The sequence below is a fragment of the Crotalus tigris genome, unplaced genomic scaffold, assembly GCF_016545835.1.
Source record: "Crotalus tigris isolate CLP2741 ecotype Arizona unplaced genomic scaffold, ASM1654583v1 scf7180000017549.6302385, whole genome shotgun sequence".
Classification (NCBI taxonomy): Eukaryota; Metazoa; Chordata; class Lepidosauria; order Squamata; family Viperidae; genus Crotalus; species Crotalus tigris.
Window position 1 is genome coordinate 4,389,734 of NW_024096467.1, and position 13,663 is coordinate 4,403,396.

General features: G+C 36.7%; 1 protein-coding gene across 7 annotated transcripts in view; it reads left to right on the forward strand.

Annotated features, from left to right (window-relative positions):
- Positions 1 to 13,663, forward strand: part of ECT2 (epithelial cell transforming 2) — an 80,312-nt gene that overhangs the window by 29,735 nt on the left and 36,914 nt on the right. For 5 of the 7 annotated variants that reach the window (XM_039338221.1, XM_039338230.1, XM_039338240.1 and 2 more), the window contains 11 exons: positions 2,037 to 2,193; positions 5,830 to 5,909; positions 6,717 to 6,899; positions 8,390 to 8,479; positions 9,076 to 9,183; positions 10,669 to 10,742; positions 10,883 to 11,013; positions 11,889 to 12,004; positions 12,176 to 12,238; positions 12,850 to 13,072; positions 13,182 to 13,544. In XM_039338221.1, the coding sequence (XP_039194155.1) occupies positions 2,064 to 2,193; positions 5,830 to 5,909; positions 6,717 to 6,899; positions 8,390 to 8,479; positions 9,076 to 9,183; positions 10,669 to 10,742; positions 10,883 to 11,013; positions 11,889 to 12,004; positions 12,176 to 12,238; positions 12,850 to 13,072; positions 13,182 to 13,544 (1,561 nt within the window). In that variant the 5' untranslated portion in view covers positions 2,037 to 2,063. The remainder of the gene's footprint in view (positions 1 to 2,036; positions 2,194 to 5,829; positions 5,910 to 6,716; positions 6,900 to 8,389; positions 8,480 to 9,075; positions 9,184 to 10,668; positions 10,743 to 10,882; positions 11,014 to 11,888; positions 12,005 to 12,175; positions 12,239 to 12,849; positions 13,073 to 13,181; positions 13,545 to 13,663) is intronic. The other 2 variants (XM_039338254.1, XM_039338264.1) reach the window with 1 other exon arrangement.

The window sequence follows — 13,663 nt, forward strand, 5'->3', positions numbered from 1 at the left end:
CCTTCAGCTCTCAGAGGGAGAGCCTTATCCAAACCTTTTGCCAACTTGGAGCCAGTCTGTTTCTTCCTGTTCTGATGTGCAGTGGCCTCTTGACTTGTACATGAGGATAATGATATGTCTGGGATTCCTACTTTTTTGAGCACTTTCTGCAATTTGAAGCAATCAATACAATCAAAAGCTTTCTATAATCAATGAAACACATACTCTTTTTAGTATTCTTTGGCTTTGTAAATTATCCAGTGTGGATCAGCAATATTGCCTCATGTTCCTCAATGTAGTCAAAAGCCAGCTTTAACTTTTTGGCATCTTTCTTTCCATGTAGGGTTTTAATCTCTGTGATTTGCTACATTGAGTTGACCAAAAATAAAAGACAGGAAAAAAAAACTAAAATGAGAGCACTGATTCCAATAGATATACTTCCTGGGGTTTTGTTTCATTGTTAAGGCTTAGGGTAATTTGAAAAACAATTTTTTGTATTCTACTGTTATAATAGAGCAAGAAATATTGTATTGAGAAGTTATCCTCCATCGCATCAGTTATACACTTTTTTTTTACATTGGGCAAACCAATTATAGCTAAAAAGTTGGGCTTGTGTTTAGCAAAACATGGTATCTGCAGTTCTATTTAAAAAACAACAAAAGTTGTCCTTTTTACATTATGAAAATACTTCATTCTGAGATAAAATGATGACTCTAAATCTATTTTTTCTTAAAAGAAATGATTCTTAGCTATAGCTTCAAAATAAAAGCAATAGGTCAATTTCAGTCTTAATAAATTGTTTCCTTTTACCAGTGGTCCACTATTAAAGGGTATATGTTGTATGTATGCTTCAGAATATTTGAGAACCCTTTTTTAGCTTGTATCAAGTCTGATTATACTCTTCCATGGAGATGGTGGTGATTGCCTTTCTATTTCAATGGCATGTCCTTACTTTATTCTGGGCTATTCTGCCAGTTCTATGGATGATGAATTCCAGGGGGGCATATCATTTCCTTCAGCTGGGTCATCTACTGTACATCTTTTTGGCAGCACTACAATCTCAATAATTGTAAGTTATGAAGATACATGTCTTCCCAGACACATTTAAATATTACCTTTAATTTTGCCTTCCCCCTTATTTAATAGGTAATTGTTCACCTGAGAGATTCTGTATATCTTAGGAATTTTCCTATGGGAGTCTTCATATTGTAATGGAGGCTTGAATGGAAACAGCAGTCAGTAGCAGTAGAAATATAAAATGGGGGGTGGGATTCTTTGATACTGGTTCTGTTATGTGCTTCTGGCTACTTTCCTTCGTGACCAGAGGCAAGCTCGCCTGACCAATAACCAGCCAAGACACAGTGAAGGCCTTTTGTTTCGTTTATTGCAATAAGCGGGGAGAGAAGCTATCAAAGCTTGGTTCTCTCCAAAGTTTTAACCCAAAATATCTCCTTCTTTTATTCATCCCTATCACCGGCTGCTACAGCCCTCCTCTTTCCCCATTGGCTGAGGTAGTATGAGGTTACACTCTTTCCGTCCGCCTATACACATTTCCTGATAACATACTAAATCATATTCACATATACAATAAGAATAAGAAAAATTAGACATGTAAATGGTTATTTTAAACTCAGATATATTTATGTCCCCATTTTAAACAATAAGTTCTTTCCTGCTTTTCAATTCAGTGTGCCTCTCTTCTTATCTTATTCGGCTTATTTTCCTATTCTCCATTCAACCTTCCTGGCTAGCCATTTCCTTTAAAAAAACTATCTATTTTATGACTTCCCTCTTCCTTTCTCAGACCCAGCTATTTTTGCCTATATGGTTTATCTTACTTCCTTAATCTCTTCCTGACTCTCACCATCTGTATTTTTCTTATTCAATTAGTTTCCATTGTATTGTCTCTGAAGATTTATCATATTGATGTATATTTATCAGTTCTGAAGAGAAAACCTTAGTAATGAAATGTGAGAATCCTCAAAATTACAGTGTTGCTAACCATCTTAAGCAGATTACTTATTGTCATATTTTTAAGTTGGATGTTTCTCGTGCAGCTGTAGGAGAGGGATGCCATTTTGACCATGACTGAGAACACTACATTCATGTCTGATACAAGGAAAAGCCTCTTGGCAGATTCTTCTGTTCTTGACTCAAAAATTATAGAAAATTCCAAGGAAAATGTATTCACCCCCGATGCGTCTGACTGTAAAGGTAATGTAGATTTTTATTTTAGTGTATTCCCCCCACACTGACTTTTAGGCTAGTGGTTCTTTCTGCATATGTTTAGTGTATGGGATGTAAACATTCAAATGCATGCTTGTTTACAATTTATTTATAATAGAAACCAATGTCCCTAGACATGAAGATAATAAAAATCATAATGTAGCCTGTCTGCCCACAGGCTTATATGTTGCATTTATTTATCGAAGTAAAAAGCTTCTATTTTTCTTTTTGGCATCAGAATGGAACCTTAAGGCGCTACGAATTTCAGTAAAAATAGTAAATAGTAATAGAAAGGCACCTTAGATATTAAATCATAAATACATTACGAAAATACCATAACTAAATTGTTTTCTTCAGTTAAGAGGAAACAGTGAGGGAGGATGGTTGGGTTATCTATGAATGGATATTCCGTAAAATATTTCACTAACAAGGAGGCTCTCTCTGTTAGGGCTTGCTATTCAACGGGTAAAGATGGTGAAATCTAGAAAGATTCTAATAAATGTAATGCAAAATATGAAATATGTTTTACAAGACTCAATCCTTCTTGGAACAATCTCATGAGTACTGATGATGTTGCCTACAATATTTGAATAATGAAACATCTGCAAAAAAAACAACCAAGTTCAAAGAGCACAAGGACCTCTAATCTCACCAATGCAGGAGAGGATTGGAGACTTCACACTGAACCACTGAGTGGATAAGATACACTACTCAGGCCTTACACCGAGAATAGCTCAAACAAGGAACACAGAGCTTTTGGACTCTGGTGCTATCCGAAGCTGGCAGTTCAAGCCAACACGAGAAGTGGTTTTCCCAAGCAGCCTGTCAATCCTAGAAACCCTTTCTTGAATGCTTCCTTAAAACTGGCTCATCAGAAAGTGTTTTTTTTTCCTGTGGTATCCAGCACAGAGGACAACCACTGCAGTGAGAAGACCAACTCTTTCCTCTTGCCAACCACCTTTCTTGAGAACAGGTCTTGGAGAGGAGTCTGCCGTTTTGAAAAATTTGCTGCTTTTCTGCTTAGCTTGGTTCTCCGCCCCCCCCCCCCAGATAAAAGTTCTAAAGAACTAAACCAGAAAGTCTAGTTCTACATATAGAACTAAAACGTTTGAAAAGTGTCAACAGGAACACTAAGTCTTTTCTTGAAGGCTTGTGCCAGATGAATTCCCAAATAATGGAGCTAAAAATAACTCTTCCTTCCGCTTCAGGAGCAAATGATGCAACGCATTTAACTGAGTTGATCCTGGTCTGTGGATGATTAATAGTTCATTGCAAAGGTTTCTGCAGCTCACTAGAAATAACAATGCACATTTCTGATAACAATACTATAGGTAGTCCTCGACGTACTACCATAATTGAGCCCCAAATTTCTGTTGTTAAGTGAGACATTTGTTAAGTGAGTTTGCCCCATTTTATAACCTTTCTTGTTACAGTTGTTAAGTGAATCACTCCCACTGATACGTTAGTAACCCGGGTTGTTAAGTGATTGTGGCTTCCCCATTGACTTTGCTCATCAGAAGATCGCAAAAAGTGATCACATGATGGTCATAAATATGAACCAGTTGCGAAGCATCTGAATTTTGATCATATGATCATGTGGAGATCATGTGCAAAGGTCGTAACTGAAAAACGGTCATAAGTCACATTTTCAGTGCCGTTGTAACTTTGAACAGTCACTAAACGAACAGTTGTAAGTTGGGGACTACCTGTAGTTTGTTTGCTCCTCGTTCAAATTATTTGGCTAAGCGTAGACCAGCTAGGAAAATTCTGGTAATCCCTTTTCATGAACAAAAGACTTGGGAGAAAAACCTCTGTAGGTCCTCTCAGGGTAGCACCAGGAGTATGGTTTAATTCAGTGTATGAACCTTGCTTGCAAAATATTGGCAGAAGTGTGCATCCTACAGGTTTCTAGAAGTGAACTTAGATATAAGGCAGGCTTATATCATGGATTGATCTTGTGCCCCAGTTGCACTTGTTTCTGAATTGCGAAGCTCAGATCCCTATCACTAATTCCTTGGCCAAGTTCCAGCTGGATTATATTGTTGTGTGTTCTTTGTGGAATTGCTCTTGAAGAAAACTTGGAAGCTTTAAGTATTGCACAACACAGTGGGACATGCAGTCTTAGTGCTCCAAAGTTCATTTATGCAACACCATTGCAGCTTGAGCTGCATTGGCTTCCAGTATCCTTCCAAATGCAACAGCACGAAGCCAAGTTATTCCTAGAACTGTCTATCTGATTTTCTGTCTGTTCTGCTAGACTGAACAGGATGGACATACTCCAAGTCCCCTTTTATCATACAGTGCCATCTTGTGTATCCAAGGAGAAGTGTTCCCTGTCAAAGCCCCTGCCTATGAAACAGCCCCCTCCCTGAGGTCTGGATGGCCCTGACCCTCTTAGCTTTCAGGGAGATTATTAAAACCTTGCTTTCCCCTTATATATTAGGACTGGGATGTTAGGGGAGCCCAAAATACATGTTTTTTTTAAAATGAAATATCTTGGTTATTGTTTTCCTCAACTGGATTATTTTATTTGGTTATAGAGGTTTTTATATTATTTAAATATGGATTATGTACTGCCCAGTTATATATTTAAGATAGGCAGCTATATCAATTTTCTAAATAAATAAAGCTAAGGATATGGGTGCAAGCACTAAGGTGATAAGCACACGTCACTTTAAAAGTGTGATTGGTGTTACTCCAGAATTGTGCAAATTATATAGATGTAAGTATAATATAGATAAATATTCACAGAACTGGAAGAACTAATCTGAAAACATTTGCTCATATTGTTACTTGCTCCTGAATCTGATCTCAACTTACTGAGTGCATTAAAACCTGAGTGTAGTATAGTTATTGAGGACAGCTAATACAATTCCTTTAACTAGGCAGGGGTTTTGGTAAAATCATTATTGGGTTATTGTATTTGAAAACTGATTTCTTATTGTCTATGGAGATTCTCAGTCATTCAGTCTTGGTTGTCCCAAAGGTAGCTTTTCAAGAGGCAACTGGACTTTTTTTGTGTTTTTCCTTCCTCATCCTGGAAGCTTCTTCAGTTCAAAGAGCTGGAGAAGCTTCTTGAATGATTTCCAAGAAGAATTGAAGAGTTTCAAAAAGTCTCAAGAAGTTGAAGAGTTCCAAGAAGTTCAAAGAACTGAAGAAGATTCTTGGATGAGAAGCAAAATGTTCTCAAGGAAAAACAAAGAAAGTCCTGTTGCTTCTTGAAAAGGCACCTTTGATTTCTTATTTTTCACGGGTAGTTTCCTTAATTCGTTCAAAATGTAAAGCATCCTTGCATTACGTAATACTGTTTTATATGAAAGAGACCAACGGCTCATATAACCCAATGTCTGTGTGGAGTAATGATGACTCTTCTGATTGCTCACTTTAAAAACTAGTCCAATTGCAATCTGTACCCAATTGGTTAAAATGTAGTCCGCTAAAATATTTTCTGTTCTGGGAATAAATTTGCTTTTCAAGAAACTTTAGATACAGGGATTTTGTTTCTAGGATGTATGTAGTAGACAAATCACCTGTTTGTTTTTTTTCCCAGTTTCTTCACTTTTCTTTCTTCCTTTAACCCTTGAAGTTTTTTGTAGGCTGATGATTTCCTTCCTTTCTCAACAGAGGAAATACTCCCAGTTGAAACCAAGGTGATTTTAGTTCAGGAAGCTGCAAGATGTGAAAAACTCATAAAAGCCTTAGAGGTTTGTGAATTTGTTTGTTCATAGTAGTAAAATCCCTGCAGCTGAAACTCTAATTTACTGTGTTGTTCTCATACTGAAGTTCTCCTTTCCTATGCAGCTTTAAGACAATGGAAGTTCCATTTATAAGATAATAAAAACTATTTCTGGTGAACCAGAAGAAAAATAATAAGTATTATCCATATGATATTGGGAAAAAGGGTGTCTCTGTTTGCATGCAGCATGTTGCACTATTTGGGATTGGAGTAGAGAGAGAGGGAAGCCACTACTATCAAAACTTAGTAGAAGGATAAATGAAAGGCATGGTAGAAATGAATGGCACCCTGTGGAAACAGGTGAACAGAAGGACCAATCTGCTTTGAAGTTGCTCACATGCCTGTTTTGGTTTCAGATTTTACAAAACTAAAAATTAATGAGTCTTATACTGATGATCCAGAACTTAAATTAGACAGGTCTTGTTTCTGTTTGGAAAAAAAAAAAGTCACATGTTTGTGTTTGTCCCACGGCTCGGCACTCAGAAGTCTGGTTAGATCTTTCATTGGGGGAACAACATAGAAAACCTACAGGAGCCGTAGTTAGAACAGAGTATTGCAGGCTAACTCTGCATTCCCACTGTCAGGAGTTTGATCCTGACCAGCTCAAGGTTGACTCAGCCTTCCATCCTTCCGAGGTTGGTAAATTGAGGACCCAGATTGTTGGGGACAATATGCTGTAAAGAGAGAGCTGTAAAGCACTATGAAGCAGTATATAAATTTAAGTGCTATTGCTATATGTGTTATTTATAAATATATATTTATTGAAACAATGCAGGATATTAAAGTGCCTTACATAAAGATGGAATCTATGAAAACGTATGATGACTCTGACTCACCGGAGGCTGAGGCTGTCTTTGTACTATCAGACTTTGAAGATCCCATTTTTAGTAACTTGTACAAGGCAGACTGCAGGATCTTTGGGCCCCCAGTGGTGTTTCAGTGTGCTAAAAAAGGCGAGGTAAGAAAACAATAAAAGTACATGGAAAATTGCTACCTTTTAAGATATATTTTATTTATCTTGCGAATACAGTTGATAGCTTTTCCTGTCATTGAATTAAAAACATTTTTTTTACTTGAACATACTACTATTCTTATCAGAAGCATATTTAAAATAATTTATGCATAAGGAGGAATAGCAAAACTACACTAAAACTACCAGTACGGAAATATAATGAACTGTAGCAAGTCATCAAAGTACTGAATAGGCAACAGTATGGATTTGTTAAAAAAACTACAGTTATTTATGAAAAATGATAATGTCTCCAAAGGTCTAATAACATGAGCTTTAAAAAAATATTTAGTAACTTTGCTGCTGGGGCTGTGTGAATTGAATGTAATTTGCTGCAAAAAGGCCCTTGCTCTACAATGTCAGTATGATTCATCTTTTTGGGGTGTGTGAGAAACACATTTCTCTTTGAGATGCTTCATACCATACAAAATACCTTCTAGCACTTTCTATAGGCAGCAATGAGCTTCTGAGGACATGCTATTATATTGCATCCCTCAGGGCTTCATTCTTTCCAGTATTTTTTAGCATTTAAGTGAGCCTGCTGGGAGAGATCATTGGAGTTGGGTGCTGTCAGTTGGCTGATGACACTGTCAGTTGGCTGATGACACTCAATGTATTTCTCTGTGAAATCTTCAAATAATGACACGGTACTCTGAATGCTTGGCTAATGTCTGTAATGGGCTGGATGAGAGATATTAAAATGAAATTGAATCCAAGCAAGATGATGTACTGTATATTGTCAGGAGTCATAAGGATAGATTTTCCCTGTTCTGAATAAGGTCAATTTTTTTTTCTTGAGGCTTCTGGACCAGAGCCTCTTCTGATTTCACAGACTGAGGTTACAGTCAGGAACAATTTTGGTTGGCTTTGGTTGAAATAGCAACTTTGTCTTTTACTGAAAGAAAATGACCTTAAAATGGTGTATGCTGCTAACTGCTGTCTTTCACTTTGTCAGATGCTTTCCATGGACTGTCCTTGAGTCTAGCCTGGAACTGGCAATTGATGCAAACCCAACAGCTAATTTGCCTTTGGGAAAAGCAAATAGAAGCTACATCAAACATGTGTTTAAAAAGTTGGCACTGACTGTCCATTTTTTCCTTGCAAAATACAAAGTACTCATTATCTTTAAAATGCTGTGTGCTTGAATTCAGCCTATTTAAGAGAATACTATGGTCTTGTGACAGCCTAGGATTAAAACTCTCAGGGGTCTTCTTTGGAATGTATCCAAAGAGTCAAGTGGCATACAAGTCTAATAAATTATATTTGCTGTTAGTATTGGTATTAGTATTATCCCTCCTGAATTCAAGAGTCCTATTTTCTTAAGACCCTGCAATAGCACTATATTAAAGAGGCTTTTGAATGTGGTTTTTGGTTAAAATAAGTTTAATAAATAAAAAATTGAAAATTTTGGAAATGGTATTAATCAGATTTTCTTTCAGCCTCTACCCTTCACGTGTCGTCCATTGTACTGCACAAATATGGCGAATCTTGTGTTATGCTTCACAGGATTCAGGAAGAAAGATGAACTGGTAAGAATGTTTTCTTTCTGCCAATTTTTACTAATATGGTTGATGTGAACAATTGGACTATTAGTTAATATTTGGACATTATCTTCAAGCTTGGCCTTATCTGGTATTCGAGCAGAGCTTCAGAATTTGGAAACAGAACACCTGAGCCTTTCATTAGATTGATCTGATCTAACACATTCATTTGAAATGGATAAAAAAGTAATTTGTTGGACTTACAGAAGGCAGATATGGATTTTAAATTCCATTCAATTTTTTAAATTCAATTGATAATATTCATTAGATTATAAAAGGGTTAACTTTTTACATAAAGACAAAAACCATTTTGTTTTGAGTTTGGCTTTAATATATTTGTGTATTTGGCAATTGTAGTTTGTAAAGCATTGTATAAATCAAGCCAATTTGTGATTTAGTCAAATTGTCACTAAAGAAGCCGTGATTTCAGGTGATGTAGGAATTCAGAGTGAATTGTACAGTTGTTGTGAAGCTTAAGCTTAAACCAGCAAGAGAAATTACTCTGAAGTGTAAATGACATCCTTGCTTTGTCCAACGGCAATTTTATTTCAACATGTTCAGCTGTGTTCCAATTTTGCTTTTAGGTTAAACTGGTGACCTTGGTTCATCACATGGGAGGGATTATTCGGCGGGACTTCAGTTCCAAAGTTACACATCTGGTGGCTAACTCTACACAGGGAGATAAATTCAGAGTAAGTGAATTTCAAATTTCCGTTAAAGGTTTAAGTGAAGATTTTCTTTTTGGAGATACCAGAATATTTGGTTCATTGAGAATAACAACAAACACAACAAAACTTTTTTTTTTTTAAAAAAAGAATTATATTTCTGTAATTCAAGGTTTTAAAGCAATGAATGGGTATTGAATTCAGGGTCTAATAGTGAAAGCAGCAAGAGGATACAGAAATAGACTTTTGATCAATGGATGCAATCTTAAAATGCTGCAGTGATATTTATCTATAAGCCTCATATGTGCGTAGTCATGAAACATTTCCAATACTCTTTATTTTGACATAATAGCTTCCTACTTTCATGAATGAGGGAATCTTGCTTAGACTTTCTTCCTTCTGATCAACTCTATGATTGTGATGAAGGGAAAATAATGCTTCTTTTGGAACTCTTCTGATAGTGTCTAAAAACACATTTTGTGCAGTTAAAAGTGGTCATTGAACAGTGCAAGAGTCATTTAACGCTGCTAGTTATATATTTTATTGCTACATGCCATGCTAATATTTTGTAGCATGCTTGAAAAATTGAAAATAGAATTTGTATGTTAATTTGATAATTTGATCACTTGTAATCCATCAGGAGAAAGCTCATGCTATCCTTCAGAAAAAAAGCAGCAAATGCCCTAATATAGAAATTATATAGCAAGCCAGTGCCTAAGAATTGGCTATGGACAAGGGGCATCTCATAACTGGGTTGTAATGCTATTTTGTTTTGTTTTTTGCACTTTTTTCCCCCAGTAAAATACATTTGTTTACAGTGTGCTGTTATTTAAATGCCTTTAATGACCAAATTTGTATTTTATGTTATTGGCTTTCAATTTACAGCATATCAAATAATTGTTTTCTTTAAAAAAAGATATACATTGACTTTATTTAAGGCTGCATACTAGTATTACTGTGACTCATACAAATATAAGGGATGGTAGATAATGAATGAATGAATGAATGGAAAATGTGTCCTCAAAACTTAAATGAAGAATTGTAACTGTTCTATGTTCCATGTTTCTTATGTGGATTAATTGATTGCTTTAACAGCTAAAACATATTGGTTTGCAATTAAATAAAGGTGTTTAGAAGCGTAATTAAAATCTCAATAATTTATATGTGCAATTGAGATTTAAATGCAGGTTGAAGAGACAATGCCAAACTTCTAATGGTCATAAAACTATACTATAATTTGATGTTATTTTTGAAGAGCTCAATTGATGGACAGGAACACCTGAGTTGTATTTCTGATACTTGTTTGTAAAGTACAGATTTGTTCCCAAGTTGCCCTTTTAATTTTTACATCATTAAGACTTATTGAAACCCAGACTCATTTAATCTCCTGCCTCTCTCTTAAAGGCTTTATCAAACAAAGGATAAGATGAAATAGGCATATGGATCTGTATCTTCATGCAAGTGTTAACAGTGCTTTAAAATGAAAGGGTTGTTCCTTCCCTTGATTTGCAGGTAGCTGTGAGTCTTGGCACTCCAATCATGAAAGCCGAGTGGATTTATAGATCTTGGGAGAGAAGAAATGACATGTACGTATGATCTTTCCAGTAGAAAGGCCTTGCATAGCATTCTTTTAGCTTGAAAGCAAATATTTCAGAATAATAGGAAATAAAATTTAATACAGTTGCCTTAAATTCATTCCTTTCTCTCTGTCCTTTCCCTCTTTTAGTGACTTTTGTGCTGCTGATGAAGAATTTAGGAAAGAATTTAAAGTTCCACCATTTCAGGACTGCATTTTAAGTTTTCTTGGATTCTCTGATGAAGAGAAAAAGAACATGGAAGAAATGACAGAAATGCAAGGTAAATATGAGAAGGTTATGGCTGGGTGCAAAATTTGGTCTAATCCAGTGGTTCTCAACCTGTGGGTCGGGACCCCATTTGGGGTCGAATGACCATTTCATGGGGGTCGCCAAACAAGGCTGTCCGCCATTTTTCCCCCTTTTCTTTGGCCACGCCCCTGGCACCCGGTGATGTATAAGTGGTTGGGGGTCACCACAACATGGGGAACTGTATTATGGGGTCGCGGCATTAGAAACATTGAGAACCACTGGTCTAATCCATTCTTTATTTTAGCCATCATGTCCTGTTAAATCATGGCTAAATTTGTGTCTCACACTAAGCCACAGCCTTACTACAATATGGCTTTCCTAGACATACGAACTTTCCATTATAACTGACACCACAATCTATAATAAGAAATCTAGTAACAATATGGCTATTCCTAGTCATGGATTCATACATTTCTTTGGAGTTCTTGATGCTCACTGAACTTGATTGTTTGCTTACAGGCATTTTATTACCAGACTAGGTAACATCTTCAATGGTAGAAGGGAGTAGGGTTTGCTGTATGTTTATATACAGTATCTGGTTTAGACAGCTATTATCTGCTGCAACTGTTATATACAGTTTTTGTTTATAAACAGAACAAACCTCACTTCCTTACTAGAGGATGTCAAAAGTCTACATTTATTTAGATTAATAAGCTTTACATTTCTTTTGTAACTTCCTTTCTAAATGGCTGCATTGAGCAAACCTTAGCTCTGATGTTTCATTACTACATTGTGATGTTTCTTTACAATTGTTAGCTTTCTTATTTCCTTTTATGCATAGTTCATAGCAGTAGATTGCAAAAGAAATTATAAAATAACAGGCAATTGATTATTTTTCATCCACAGGAGGACAGCATTTGCCTGCTGGTGATGAACGCTGCACTCATCTTATAGTTGAAGAAAACACAGTAAAAAATATTCCATTTGAGTTGTCTCCGAGCCTTTTTATTGTAAAGCAAGAGGTCAGTCTAAATATAGTACCCTGGATTCTTAAACACATTTATTTAATAACATTTTCTGGATTTTATAGATTTTATAATGGTAAGCCGTGCTCAGTAGCTATTCTTAAGTGTGGAATGATAGATAATTGCACCAGCTTGAATAAATGACAGAAATACTTTTTCTCCCTCTAGTGGTTCTGGGGAAGCATACAGATGGATGCCAGAGCTGGAGAATCAATGTACTTATTTGAAAAGGTATGCTGCTATGCAAGAAAATGGAGAATTTGGGGAACAATTGGCAAAATCAGGCCTAAATCTCTCAAATGTGTTTCCCGGGTTAAACTTGCAAGGGAAAAAAAAACAATAATTCAAGTGGTCTTCGTCTTACAACAGTTCATTTAGTGACCATTCAAAGTTACAATGTGACTGAAAAATGGGACTTATGACCATTTTTCACACTTACGACCATTGCAGCATCCTCATGGTCATGTGACCAAAATTCAGACGCTTGGCAACGCTTGGCTCATATTTATGACGGTTGCAAGTATCGTGGGGCCACGTACATCACTTTTGCCACCTTCTGACAAGCAAAGTCAGCACAAAAGCCAGGTTCACGTTAACAACCGGGTTACTAACTCAACAAGTGTAGTGGTGCACTTAACAACTGCAGCAAGAAAGGTCGTAAAACGGGGCAAAATTCACTTAGCAAATGTTGTACTTAGCAACAGAAATTAGGGGCTCAATTGCGGTCGTAAGTCGAAGAACTACCTGTAATAACCTTGAAGGGCAAAAAGTGATCATCTGTACAAAACCTGGGCTGTAAAAGAGAAACGGTTACTAATTGGGACATCTGTCTTTCACTATAGCCAGACAGTCCCGAACTGAAGCCCTCGACCTCGCTACTGTCTCTAAATACTCCCAACAGCAACCGGAAGAGACGGCGTTTGAGAGAAACCCTTGCCCAGCTAACCCGAGAAGCGGACATGTCTCCCTTTCCACCTCGGAAACGGCCATCGGCCGAACATTCCCTTTCCATGGGATCTTTACTTGACATTTCTAACACCCCGGAGTCGAGCATGGCTAACGGAGGTATTGCTGAACTATCTTTGTATATTTTTGTTTTTCTCATGAAAATAAAACACCGCTGGATCATTCTGCCAATATGAGTAACAGGCTTTTTCCTTCTCAAACTATGCAGGGAAGAGGCTAGAATTGAGAAGCCCGGAGAAAGATAGAGAGAAAGGCACCTATGATGTCCTTAGGCTTAGTCGGATGAGGAAGAGATCCTGCAGAAACTCCAGTTGTATTTCTTTGCATAATGCTTCTTGTAAATGTTATATAAACGCATTAGAAAGTCTGCAACAAACAGCCGAGGCAACTAGCAGTAATAATCCTGAAAGCCTAGTTAATGGAACACCTCAAATGAATCTCCAAAAATATTTTTTTTTGCCAATGGAACATAAAATAAATCGTGTCAGCTTCCATTCCATCCCGGTTTTGGAAGATGTCTTATGTCAACAACCTCCAGCTATAAGCATGCTGAGAACTTCACAAGGTGATGGTGGGTTGACTGACAGTGTTTTTAGGTAGAAAGGATTGTTTGCTTTGAATGCAGAACTTAAGTGCACCACAGGGACAATTTCAGAATGACCATTGGATCAGTTTGGAGAATCCACTTGC